The 13,388-nt window shown below is 48.3% G+C and overlaps 2 protein-coding genes across 2 annotated transcripts; both read right to left on the bottom strand.

Moving 5' to 3' along the window:
- Positions 1-2,301: 2,301 nt before the first annotated feature.
- LOC138414304 (syncytin-1-like) lies at positions 2,302-3,870 on the bottom strand. Its single transcript, XM_069541525.1, has one exon. The coding sequence runs from the start codon at positions 3,868-3,870 to the stop codon at positions 2,302-2,304; it is 1,569 nt and encodes a 522-aa protein (XP_069397626.1).
- Positions 3,372-9,223, bottom strand: LOC138414305 (uncharacterized). Its single transcript, XM_069541526.1, is given in 1 exon segment — positions 3,372-9,223. A coding segment is annotated over 1 exon segment (5,298 nt). The 3' UTR covers positions 3,372-3,925.
- Positions 9,224-13,388: the final 4,165 nt, after the last annotated feature.

Here is a 13,388-nt window from a genome sequence, read left to right on the forward strand (position 1 = left end):
CAAAAAGGAAAAAAAAAAAAAATTAGGGAATATTATGAACAACTTTATGCCAATAAATTCAATAACTTGGGTAAAATGGACAAATATCTTGAAAGGCACAAAAACTACCAAAGCTCACTCAAAAAAGAAGTCAAATTTGTAGTTAAAAATCCTTCCAGAGAGAAAACTCCAAATGACATCACTGATGATTTCAGGAAGAAATAATGCTAATTATACTAAAACTCTCCCAGAAAATTATATAGGAAAGAATATTCCTCAATTCATTCCATGAAGCTAGCTGTACCCCGATACCAAAACTATACTAAGATATCACAAGAATAGAAATCTACATACCAGTATCCCTCATAAAACTATATGCCAGAAATAATGCATTATGAGGAAATGGGGTTTTTATCCCAGAAATGCAATGTTGATTTAACACTGGAAAATCTGTCAATGTAATTCAACACATTATCAGACTATGAAAGAAAAAATAATACCATATGATCATCTCAACAGATGCAGAAAAAGCATATGACAAAAATGTAACATCTGTTCCTTTTTTTTTTTTTTTAATTCTCAGTAATCTAGGAAAAGAAGGAAGTTTATAATCTAGGAAGTTTATCTTCCTCAATCTGCTAAACACTACTTAATATTGAAAGACTGAATTCTTTCTGCCTACGAAGAAAGAACTCAGCACTTTTATTCAACATTTCTCTGGAATGTTGAATAAAACATGTGCCGTAAAGCAAAAATAAATAAAAGTTATCCGGATTGAAAATGAAAGTGTGAAAACTACCTTGATTCATGGACAGTATGAGCATCTATGCTATATTATCGACAAAAATCTACTGGAACTAACAAGTGAGTATCAAGTTTCAGGATACAAGATTAATATACAGAAATCAATTGTAATTCTAATCAGTAGCCATGAAAACTTGAAGGTAAAAATAATATCATTTACAATAGCATCAAAAACATGTAACATACTTAGGGGTAAATCTGTCAAAGGGAGTTCAAGACCAGTACACTGAAAACTGTAAAAGTGAGAGACGTTAAAAGGACCCAAATAGTGGAGAGATAGGCCATGTTCGTGGACTGGAGGACTCAGTGTTGTTATGTTGTAACTCACCCCGAATAGATCTATAGATTCAACACAATTCCAGTCAAAATTCAAGCAGGAATTTTTTTTTTGGTATAAATTAACAAGTTTATTCTACAATTCATATGGAAATGCGAGCTGCTTTCTTTATAATACTCCAAAACTTGAAATAACCCAAATGTTCCTCAACAGGTGAATGGATAAGCAAATCAATGGAACTCAGCAATCAAAAGGAATGGAACGCTTACAGCAAAATAGATGAGTCCCAACTTAATTATGCTGAGTGAGGCACACAAAAAAGAAAAGTGCATGCAGTCTGATGTCATTCATACAAAATTCTAGAAAATGCAAACATTCTGTCATGACAGGAAGGAGATCAGAAGTGGCCTGAGGACAGGAGTAGGAGACAAAGGAAGGGGTGGAGGGGCAGAATTACAAGACACTAGAAAACTTGTGAAATGCCCAAGGTCGCGAGGCCCCTCCACAAGACCACCAGAGTCGAGAGTCAAAGCCAAACGGCAAGGGTCATTTATTGCAGGTTCGAACCTGGACCTCCGCGCACTCCTTGTTCGTGACGCTAAGAGGCCCTGGCGGAGTTTAGTACAGCTCTTTTATAGACCGGTACAAATATAGTCGCCGATTGGTTGACTTTTAAACAAAGACACTAGTCGCCGATTGGTTGACTTTTAAACAGAGACACTAGTCGCCGATTGGTTGACTTTTAAACAAAGACGCTAGTCGCCGATTGGTTGACTTTTAAACAGAGACACTAGTCGCCGTCTGATTGGTTGGACGGTTGCGGGGGGGGGGTCAGCAGGCGTAATTACAGAAGCGAGAGCGGCTGGTTAAGTTTCGGTTTCCTGAGGTTTTGTTTCTTAATTAGAAATACTTAAGGCGGGGCCATGGTCGCAAAAAGAAATAGTGCAAACAGGAGGACTGATACAACCCTAGCAGTGCTGCGGCCTCCACCAGCCCAACGGCAGGGCGTCGGGAGGCTGTGCGCCCAACTTCAGGCGGCGCTCCCAAATGTGGCAAGCCCAGCGCCGCGCCCTGGAATGGTCCTTTTTTCGGCCCTCCCCCTCCGGAAAGAACAGAAAAGAAATTCCAGGAAAAGCACAAATTGAATGCAGGGCGTCAACTCAGTCCTATTCTCACCAAACTAGAACATAGCCCCCTCATTCCCCCCTTTCTCATGAACCAGAGGAGCCAATCTTGGGTCCTCAAGGCTCCGTTTCTTCAATTTCTGAGGCCTCGCAGGGCTGATATTGTGTTCTTAATATCATTAGCTGGACTGTATTTATTCTTTCGCGAACAAAATTCATGACTTTACTGAGTATACAGGGGCCTATAGTGAGAAGGAGAAGGAGGCATAGTAGAGGGCCCAGGATGGGGAGGAGGAAGGGGAGCATCCCATGAAAACCTGACCAAAGGGGATTATCCGCTAATTCTTGCCGGCGGCGAGCTAGGTCTTCCTGGAGCTGGTGGATCTTATTTCTTACAATGCCTGATTTATTTGCATAGAAACAACACTTTTCTTTTAGGGCGAGGCATATCCCACCCTGTTCAGCTGTCAGTAAGTCTAAGCCCCTCCTATTCTGTAGGACCACCTCGGCCAGCGAATCTAATTGGTCCTGTAAGTCCTGAATGGTCCCAGAGAGAGTTTCTACATCTTCTATTAATTGCCTAGACAGCTGACTATAGGAGTGAAGGGAGACCCCAAGACCTGTACTCCCTGTGGCCACAGCTCCTGTAATTCCTAATCCTACCAGGAGGGGTAGGACTGTAATGGCTCGTTTGGTTCTGCCTGCCCAGAGGTCAAAGCTGGGAATGGGCAACGGGGTGTCTCCCGAGATCAGGTCTACATTGGGGAGAAGGGTGGCCAGGGTGCAGACCCCTGTCCAATTCGGGGGTAAATAGGTGTATGCTAGGTTACTTCCACAGACAAAGACAGTGGTATTAGGACTACAGAGGGAGGAGTTCACGGGGATATATTGACTACATCCAGTGGATGAAAGGATTCCCAAGTCAATACTGGCGTTAGAGAGGGAATCGTTCTTGACAAAGCATGAGGTATTAAAGGTGGTTGAAAATTTTGAAAATTGTATGGGGAACGGCTCGGGGAGTGAAGTAGGGTTACATCGTTCGCTGATATTTAAATTGGCGAAGGTGGGGATGGCTATAGGGCGGGGCGGTCCTTGAGGAAGGCAGAGCCAGCAATCCTGTGCTAAGTTGGGGTTGGTGGTATTCAAAAGCGCAAAAGTAGCTTCTAGTATGGACATGGTCTGGGAGTCCAATTCAGAGGGATCGACCTTAGGGAGAATTAGGGGGTGGTAGCTGAGCTGTGGGTACAGATGCCGATAGGCCTCTTCTATTTGTCTTCGGGTTTCTATCTGGCGCACTGCGTCCTGGGGCCCCCCACCGTCTGACATATGTGTGGGGGCCCTGGTATTCCAGCATACCGGGGTCCCGGGGGTGCCAGTGCATCCAGCCTGAAGGTATTTATTATCATCACTAATGGTGGGGCTTTTATTATTCTGTAGTATGGCTGTGAAATAAGTCTTGTTATTGGCCCCTATACATTGCTGGTAAGAGGAATAGCACATGCTATGCATTGATTCCTGGAAGGTAGAACAGGGGCAAGTAGCTCGAGGGGGAAGTGGCTTAGGCTTATGGTAGCATTGCCAGTTTTGAGAGGCCCCGGTAACCCTATATTCCTGAACAAGATACGCAGTTATGCCCCCGCAGTCCTGCATATGAGTATACCCTCGGGGAACAACAGGAGTCTCCATAGTACCTCCCCTGCACTCGCACGGTGCACCATATAGTAGTTGTATTAAAGTATTCTTATTGGGGGGAGGGCCGAATCCTCCCCTCGTGGCCCGAGGGTTGAGGGTTAGGACTATCATTAGGGCTATCAGCAGTACCTTGGTCATCATGGGGGAGGGTACGGCGCAAAGTCAGTTTGAGGGGATTGTTCTTACTCCGGTCAACAGTCCAGGTGACGTCAGCTTTAGTGGACTTGATGAGGTCAGAAAATGGGTCCACCGGCTTGACGTGCGTGTGATGGATCCAGGCAGCTATGCTGTCCACCTTAATGGCTGTCGGCGTTGTCAGGATGATCTGGTAAGGTCCTTTCCACCTGGGTTCTAGGGTCTCTTGTCGATGGCGTTTGACAAGGACCCAGTCACCTGGCCGGAGCTGGTGTGGAGTAGGTGGGGGTCCTGTTGCATATAGCTCTTTTAGTTTGGGCCAGATTGTCTCGTGTATCCGCTGTAAGGCTTGGAGGGAAGACAGGAGATTATTTTCTGGGTCCAATTGGATAAGGTTAGTCTTTAGATTAGGGATGATAGGAGGAGGCCTACCATGCATTATTTCATAGGGAGTAAATCCTAGCTTATAGGGGGAATTTCGCACCCTAAACAGAGCGTAGGGGAGTAGGACTACCCAGTTAGCGCCAGTCTCCATGGTCAATTTAGTCAAGGTCTCTTTTAGTGTTCTATTCATCCTTTCTACCTGTCCTGAACTCTGGGGGCGGTATGCACAATGTAATTTCCAATTAGCCCCAAGTATGGAAGCCAGATCCTGACTTACCTTAGAAACGAAGGCTGGCCCGTTGTCGGACCCTATCATAACTGGAAAGCCATACCTGGGCAGGATCTCTTCTAGTAGCTTCTTAGCTACTATTCGTGCAGTCTCATTCTTGGTTGGGAATGCCTCAGTCCAACCTGAAAAGGTATCTATAAACACCAGTAAATATTTATACCCATATTTGCCAGGCTTTACCTCCGTGAAGTCCACTTCCCAGTAGGCTCCAGGCTGGTTTCCTCTCTCCCGGATGCCAGTGGTTGGCGGGTGGGTGCTGGCATTATGGAGTTGGCAGACTGCACAGTCAGCAACCAGTCGTTCAGTCTTCTCGGAGACATTTTTAATTTTAAGTCCAGTCTGCCTGATGAGATCCTGTAGCCGTCGGGCGCCCAAGTGGGTGCTACGGTGGATCCGTTCAAGGACCAGGGTTCCTAGTCTCTCAGGAAGGAGGATATTGTTTTTAGCGTCCCGCCACCATCCGTCTCTAACCTGGGTTAGAGGAAGCTTGCTCATCCATCTGATGTCATCCTCCGAGTAGTCGGGTTGGGGCGGTAGTTCCCGGGGGCCTGGATCCGGCAGTTGCAGGGGAAGTAATGGTATTGGAGTGTGTGCCGCCTTTCGAGCCGTCTGGTCTGCCAAATTGTTGCCTCGGGTGACTGGATTCGTGGGTTTTTGATGCCCCGGGCAGTGTACAATGGCTAGCTTTTTGGGTTCCCATATGGCCGCTAGCAAGGCCAGGATTTCCTCTTTGTTCTTGATGTCTTTGCCCTCTGCTGTGAGTAGTCCCCGCTCTCGGTATATTGCCCCATGTATATGTGCGGTAGCGAAAGCATACCGGCTGTCTGTGTATATGGTGGCTTTTTGGCCTTTGCTCATCTTGAGAGCTTGGGTCAGGGCAATTAATTCAGCTTTTTGGGCTGAGGTCCCTGGGGGGAGAGTCTCTGCCCATATCACCTCAGTTTCTGATGTTACTGCTGCCCCCGCATACCTCTGACCTTGCTGGACAAAGCTGCTGCCGTCAGTGAACCATGTGACTTGTGCATCCGGTAGGGGCTGGTCACGTAGGTCTTCCCGAACCCCATGGATCTGGGCCAGTACCTCTGCACAGTCATGGAGTGGGGAGTCCAAATCTGGGTCAGGTAATAGGGAGGCAGGGTTTAATGCCCGCGGCGGAGTGTAGCTGATTCTGAGGGGATTTAACAGTAGACCCTGGTAGTGGACCAATCGAGCATTGCTCATCCATCGGTCGGGAGGCTGTTTGAGAACCCCGTCGATGGCGTGGGGGGTGGTGACATGTAACTCCTGCCCCATAGTTAGTTTGTCAGCATCCTTTACCATTAGGGCCGTGGCGGCGATCATCCGGAGGCAAGGAGGCCAGCCGGCAGCCACTGGGTCCAATTTTTTTGATAGGTAAGCAACAGGCCGGGGCCAAGGACCGAGGGGCTGGGTCAACACGGCCTTAGCTATGCCTTTGCTTTCATCTACAAAGAGGTGGAAGGGCTTGGAGACATCAGGGAGACCCAGGGCGGGTGCGGACAGCAAGGCAGTTTTGATCTGCTGAAATGACTGCTCAGCCTCTTCTGTCCATTCAAAGGGCGTCTGCTCTTTGGTGGCTAGGTATAGCGGTTTGGCCATTTCAGCAAATTTGGGTATCCATAAACGGCAGAACCCAGCCGACCCCAAAAATTCCCTCACCTGTCGAGGCGTGGTGGGTCTGGGGATGCGGAGGACGGTTTCCTTCCGTGCATCTGTGAGCCATCGTTGCCCCCCTTTCAATAGGTATCCCAGGTAAGTTACCTCAGGCCTGCAGATCTGTGCTTTCTTGGCAGAGGCTCGGTATCCCAGGGTGCCGAGAGTCCGCAGGAGGTTTCTGGTTCCCTGCAGGCAGGCTTCAGCGGTCTCAGCAGCTATTAAGAGATCATCAACATACTGCAGAAGGGTTACATTGGGGTTTTGTCTCCGGTACTCACTGAGATCCTCGTGTAGGGCCTCATCAAACAAGGTAGGCGAGTTTTTGAATCCTTGGGGAAGTCTGGTCCAGGTGAGTTGTCCGTTTATACCTCTCTCGGGGTCTGACCATTCGAAGGCAAAGAGTTCTTGACTTTTGGGCGCCAAGGGTAAACTAAAAAAGGCATCTTTGAGGTCCAGCACAGTATACCATTGTTTTTCTGGACAAAGGGCGCTCAAAAGAGTGTATGGATTGGGCACAGTAGGATGGATGTCTATGACCCGTCTGTTAACTTCCCTCAGGTCCTGCACTGGGCGGTAGTCTTTACTGTTAGGTTTGCGGACTGGCAGCAGGGGTGTATTCCAGGCCGACTGGCAGGGACGCAGTATCCCCAGGTCAAGAAGCCGGCGAATATGAGGAGTGATACCAGTCTTGGCCTCTAGGGGCATGGGATACTGTCGGACACGTGCAGGATCTGCCCCCGGTTTGATCTCTATGAATAGGGCTGGGCGGTGTTTGGCTAGTCCCATCCCCCCTGTTTCTGCCCATGCTTCGGGGAACTGCTGAAGCCATAACTCTATATCTTGATTTTGGGAGGGTGGTTCCTGGTGAAGTCGGTACTCATCTTCCAAGTTCAGGGTGAGCACAGATATGGGTTGGTCGTGAGGGTCTGTTACGATTGGCCCCTCTGGCCGAAAATGAATTTGTGCTCCCATTTTAGTGAATAAGTCTCTCCCCAGTAAGGGGCAAGGGCTATCGGGAATGACCAGAAAGGTATGGGTTACCCTCCCCGTGCCCAAGTCCACAGTTCTCTGAGTGGTCCAAAGGTAACGTTTAACTCCCGTAGCTCCCTGGACCCAGGAGGATTTGTTAGAAATTTTCCCGTGGGGCTTAACCAAGACCGAATGCTGTGCCCCTGTATCCACCAGGAATTGGACTGGTTTCCCCTCCACTCGTAGGGTTACCCTGGGTTCGGGGAGGGGGTCCGAACCCCGTCCCCCCTACTTTGTATCATGTGTAAACAGGACTGGGGTGGCGTTCGGTTGCCATTGCCCCTGGTTGGGGCGCGGCTGCCTTTTCTTGGGGCATTCCCGAGCCCAGTGGCCCTTTTCCTTGCAATAGGCACATTGATCTCTATCCAATGGTCGCCTGGAAGGTCGAGTGGCTGGGGGGCCCTCTTGGTCTTTCTGAACAATGGCGGCCAAGACTTTAGTCATTTTCTCAGTGGCTTTAAGTTGTTTATCCTCTGGGGCGTCCCGGTTATTAAAGACGCGCTGGGCGATACGGAGTAAGTCCTGTATCTGTTTGCCCTCCAGATCTTCTAACTTCTGGAGTTTCTTTTTAATATCAGGGGCTGCCTGGTTAACGAAGGACATTACAATGGCGGCCTGATTTTCGGGGGCCTCTGGATCCATAGGGGTATACTGCCTAAAGGCTTCCATTAATCTTTCTAAATAAGAGGAGGGAGTTTCTGTTTTACCTTGTACGATTGAATATACCTTGGCCAAATTAGTGGGCTTGCGCGCGGCAGCCCGGAGACCCGCCATTAGAGTCTGGCGATAAATGAGCAGTCGTCCCCTACCTTCTCCGGTGTTATAGTCCCAATCATCCTGCGGGGGGCGAGTTAAGGGAAAGGCTGCATTGATGAGGTCAGGGTTAGCGGTGGGTTGACCATCATCTCCAGGAACCAGTTTTCTCGCCTCCAGCTGGATTCGCTCCCGTTCTTCGGTAGTGAATAGGATCCGGAGGAGCTGTTGGCAGTCATCCCAGGTGGGCCGATGAGTGAACATAACGCTATCTAGAAGAGCTATCAAGTCTTTAGGATTATCAGAAAAACGGGCATTCTGGGTTTTCCAATTATATAGGTCACTGGTAGAGAATGGCCAATACTGGAGTCGGGGGTTCCCTGTCTCATCGGGAGGGCCTATTTCTCGCAGGGGTAGGGCTATGGTAGAATCAGGATGGCGGAACCCTGGGTCGCGCTGAGTGCGTCCGCGAGTGCGCCCAGCCGGCCCCTGGGAATTATTTTCATTGGGCAGGGGGACCGGTAGTGCCTCTGCCTCTCGGTCCTCCGGTTCTGGCCTGGGTGGCCCTCCGGGAGGGGCTGCAGGAGGTTCTACCAAGGGGAGAGGAGCAGAGCCAGGAGCAGGAAGGGGGACTGGTCGTGGGGCCACAGGAGGAGATTGATATGGGGGGGGGTCTAGGAGAAGGAGGTCTTGGCTGTCAGAGAGTATGGGTGCAGTTCGGGTCTGAGGCTTGGGAGGTTTAGTTGGTCGGGCCGCAAGGATCTTATATGACCCTGATGACAAAAAGGGGGTCATCCAGGGAGGAGGGTTTTCTACCAGGTCCTGCCATACCAGGATGTAGGGGATCTGGTCCGGATGGCCTTCTTTTCCTGGCAAGAAAACTCTAGATTTAACTTTTAGGATTATAGGAAGACAAAAGGTACCCTCGGTGGGCCAGCCAACCCCGAAAGTTGGCCATTCAGAGCGGCAGAAGGTAATTAGTTTTCTTCTCCAGATATCCAGACTGAAGCTGTGTCCTCGGGACTTTACATCCCCGAAATTAGCGAGAAGGAGGGAGAGGGGGGTACTCTGTGCTTGGCCCATGTCTAGGTCCTGTAAGAGATTGATTAGAAAAGGTTACTCTGAAAACAAAAGTGATTAAGAGCAGTCCCAATAGCGGAGTCTGTAAAAGGAGGAAGGGGAGGTTATCGCGTGCGCGCTTCAGATGGGCTGCCAGCCCCAGATGGGTCGTGGTGGACGTCTCCAACCACACCCGACTAGGTGTCCTATAGCGCGTCCGCCAGGACTGTCCTAGTCCCCAAAACAGAAGGTACCCTGAGCCGGCTTACTTACCGATCGGTTGTCAGCGATGACCCGTTGACCTGATGTCTGGTGGGCTTGGGGGCATCCCGGACGAGCCCCCAAATGAAATGCCCAAGGTCGCGAGGCCCCTCCACAAGACCACCAGAGTCGAGAGTCAAAGCCAAACGGCAAGGGTCATTTATTGCAGGTTCGAACCTGGACCTCCGCGCACTCCTTGTTCGTGACGCTAAGAGGCCCTGGCGGAGTTTAGTACAGCTCTTTTATAGACCGGTACAAATATAGTCGCCGATTGGTTGACTTTTAAACAAAGACACTAGTCGCCGATTGGTTGACTTTTAAACAGAGACACTAGTCGCCGATTGGTTGACTTTTAAACAAAGACGCTAGTCGCCGATTGGTTGACTTTTAAACAGAGACACTAGTCGCCGTCTGATTGGTTGGACGGTTGCGGGGGGGGGGTCAGCAGGCGTAATTACAGAAGCGAGAGCGGCTGGTTAAGTTTCGGTTTCCTGAGGTTTTGTTTCTTAATTAGAAATACTTAAGGCGGGGCCATGGTCGCAAAAAGAAATAGTGCAAACAGGAGGACTGATACAACCCTAGCAGTGCTGCGGCCTCCACCAGCCCAACGGCAGGGCGTCGGGAGGCTGTGCGCCCAACTTCAGGCGGCGCTCCCAAATGTGGCAAGCCCAGCGCCGCGCCCTGGAATGGTCCTTTTTTCGGCCCTCCCCCTCCGGAAAGAACAGAAAAGAAATTCCAGGAAAAGCACAAATTGAATGCAGGGCGTCAACTCAGTCCTATTCTCACCAAACTAGAACATAGCCCCCTCACTTGGGGGGTGATGGGTGTGTTCTATTTTGATTGTGTTAATGGCTTCATGGTTGTCTACAAAGGGCAAAACACATCAAGTTTTATACTTTAAATAGGTACAGTTTATGGTATATAAATTATACTTCAATAAAGCCATTAAAAATATACTACCTACACTTCTACCCAGGAATCCCACTCCTGGGAATCTATGCTTTCAAAACCATGTCACCTCTGGGTAAGGATCATGTAAAGGGATGTTACTGCAATGCTTATCCTTAATAAGTAAGTGATTGAATACGTCTGGTACGTATTTGCCTTGGAATACTATGAAGCTCTTTGAAAAGATTGAGCTGGATCTCTAGCAGCTGGTAGCTCATCTACCAGATGCGTTAAGTGAGAAAACGGATACAGAAGAGTGCATGTAAGTTAACTCCCCTTTTGTAAAATGATGAACACATTTCTGTCCCATGAGTGTGCGTGTGTATGGAGTATTGTTAATATTGGTTTAAAGTCAGAGAAAGAGGGAAAGGAAGGGAAGAGAAGAGGTAAAGGAAAAATAAAATTTCAGTTTAAAAAGGATGCTCAACGTAGCTTGGATTCTAGTTCAAATAAATTTTAAAATATGAGGTGATCAGAAAAATCTGAATGACAATGTTTGATGATATTAGGCAATGACTAGCGGGGTTTTTTTAGCTGTGAAAATGGTATTGGAGATTTTTTCAATGTTTCTTATATTTTATTTTATTTTTCGTAACATCCTTATATTTTAGAAACACTAACAGAAATGTACATTCACGAAATGATATAATTCTGGAATATAATTCTAGGATTTGGAAACAGTGGGGGGGCGTATAGATGAAACAAGCTTGGGTAAGATTTGATGATTACTGAAGCTGGGGTATGGGTTTGGGGGCTTCTCTAGGACTGTATATGTTAAATTTTTTTCCCAATAACATGATTGAAAACTGTAGTCTCTGGTCTGATATATAAAGATATTGGAAATTGCCACTGGGGTCCTCACAACAAAAAAAAAGCTGAACAAACACTTCTTAGATCTGTCAGAGCACTGAGCTCACGGGGGGAACAGCTGCCCCCAAACTGGAGAGAAAGACAGGTGAATACAGAACATCCCAGCTTCTAGAGCAGACGCCCAGGAGCTGAAGAGGCCACCGGAGCCAGGGCTGGGGTAAGAGACCCTGAGCTGTGGCTGCCGAATTGCTGCAGGCTGCATGTGGACCTTCTAGAAAGTGAAGAACCCCAGGGGGACCCAGTCGCAGTGCCCCCCACATTTGCAAGAGTTTGCCTCCAGGAATCCCCCTAGATTCTCAAGGTGCAGAGAGGAATGGCGCTTCTGGCAGGGATAAGGGCAAAGCACTCTTTTTTTTTTTAAAACGTCTTTATTGGAGTATAATTGCTCTCCAGTGTTGTGTTAGTTGCTGCTGTATAACAAAGTGAATCAGCTATACATATGCATACATCCCCATATCTCTTCCCTCTTGCGTCTCCCTCCCACCCTTCATATCCCACCCCTCTAGGTGGTCACAGAGCACCGAGCTGATCTCCCTGTGCTATGCGGCTAAAGCACTCATTTTGAAATACACCCAGAGTCTTCTGTTCTCCTTCACAGAACTGCCCTTCTGTGGAACTGTTCACTAACCACCTTGGGTTTTACCGCAGGGTAACCTACCTAGGGGGAGGGAAATGTCCAGATCCAGCCCCTTATAGCCTTCCTGTCCCACCTAAGGCGGAAAACAAAACAAACAAAATTGAGCAGCATTTGTGAAGGTCACACGCTGGAGACACAGGGTCCCTGAAAGATGGAGCCCCAATCCTAGGACCATGGAGCCTTCTTATCGCCACACCTCACCACTGCCTCTAGAGCTCCTGTGTGACGACAGGGGATTACAATAGAAAGAACCAGGCATCCCAGACCTTACTGAGGAAGAAACGTCTAGAGGATCCCAATGACAAAGAGGGGGGCGACAAAAACAGACACCAAAGTAGCCTCTGACACCAGAGCTACAGCCCACTGTGAGTATAGCCTAGCAGCTAGCGAGATAAACACAAATCCCGCACTGAAGACCTTTTCCCTCGCCTCCTTTCACTCACTACATCGCACCTGTCTTTCAGTAAAAAGATTGAACGGTAACCAAACAACAAACAAAAGCAAAAAGAAGTACGTGGGAAAAAAAAATACACACACGTCATCGGAACCTCACGTGTTACCATCTTCATGGCTCCTACTCTGGTCCCTGGTCCCTGGTCCCAGCCGCTATCATCTCTCTCTTCTTTTGGTCATCTTCAAATTCGGTCTCAGCTCTCCTTTACAATTTAGTGTCTCCTCTTTCTTCCCTTGGCCCGGAGGTTAGGACATCCAAGCTCGACTTTTATCTCCTGAATACTCTCCCCTAAACCTGGCTTGTGGGGTGAGCAACAAAGGCTGGGCTCACACGACTCTATTTTCTTGTGGCGGGGGCGGGGGGATCTCTGCATCCACCCTTGAAGATTCAGCTTCCTCTCCGACCTGTACATCTTTTCCTATCTCCTCCGTTCTGAGCCATCCCAAGGGGTGAGGCCAGCACGAGGGTGACTTGAGCGAGGGTATCCTGGCTCCCGGCTGTGCCACACCCACACCTGATGTGACCTTGAGCAAAAGCCATGTGTGAGTTTTAAGTCCCACTTAATTCAGAATGAAAGGAATATCTCCCCTGTATCATTACCTCAGGATTGCTGGATGAGATCTTCTGTGAAGGATTTATGAACTCATATAGTATGGTTATTGAGAAATCGTGGACTGTTACTTTATTTTCCATGCATTTGTCTTTTCTCCCAAGGAATTTGCAAGCTCTCGCCGGCCAGGGTTTCTGCACTCGCCTTCTTTGTATGCACTGAGCAATTTGCCTTGTGCACGTAGCAAGTGCACAGTGAATGCTTTTCTGAACCAATCATGGCTTTGTTGGCTCAAAGGTGATCTTTCTGGCATGCTATCCCATCCCCATCTTCAGCAGCAATATTTGACATTGCCAGATACAGAAATCTCTGCAAACAAAATCCAACTCAGTAATTGAGTTAACATTTCTTTATTTTCTACAGTGTTTTGTTTTACTTTACAAGCAAAGTAACATGAAGCGGCTTCTTA

This window comes from Delphinus delphis, chromosome 16 (genome assembly GCF_949987515.2).
Source record: "Delphinus delphis chromosome 16, mDelDel1.2, whole genome shotgun sequence".
NCBI classification, from domain to species: Eukaryota; Metazoa; Chordata; class Mammalia; order Artiodactyla; family Delphinidae; genus Delphinus; species Delphinus delphis.

Excerpts from the sequence above, each read along its gene's own strand:
- LOC138414304 (XM_069541525.1), bottom strand. The coding sequence starts at position 3,870 with ATGGAGACTCCTGTTGTTCCCCGAGGGTATACTCATATGCAGGACTGC.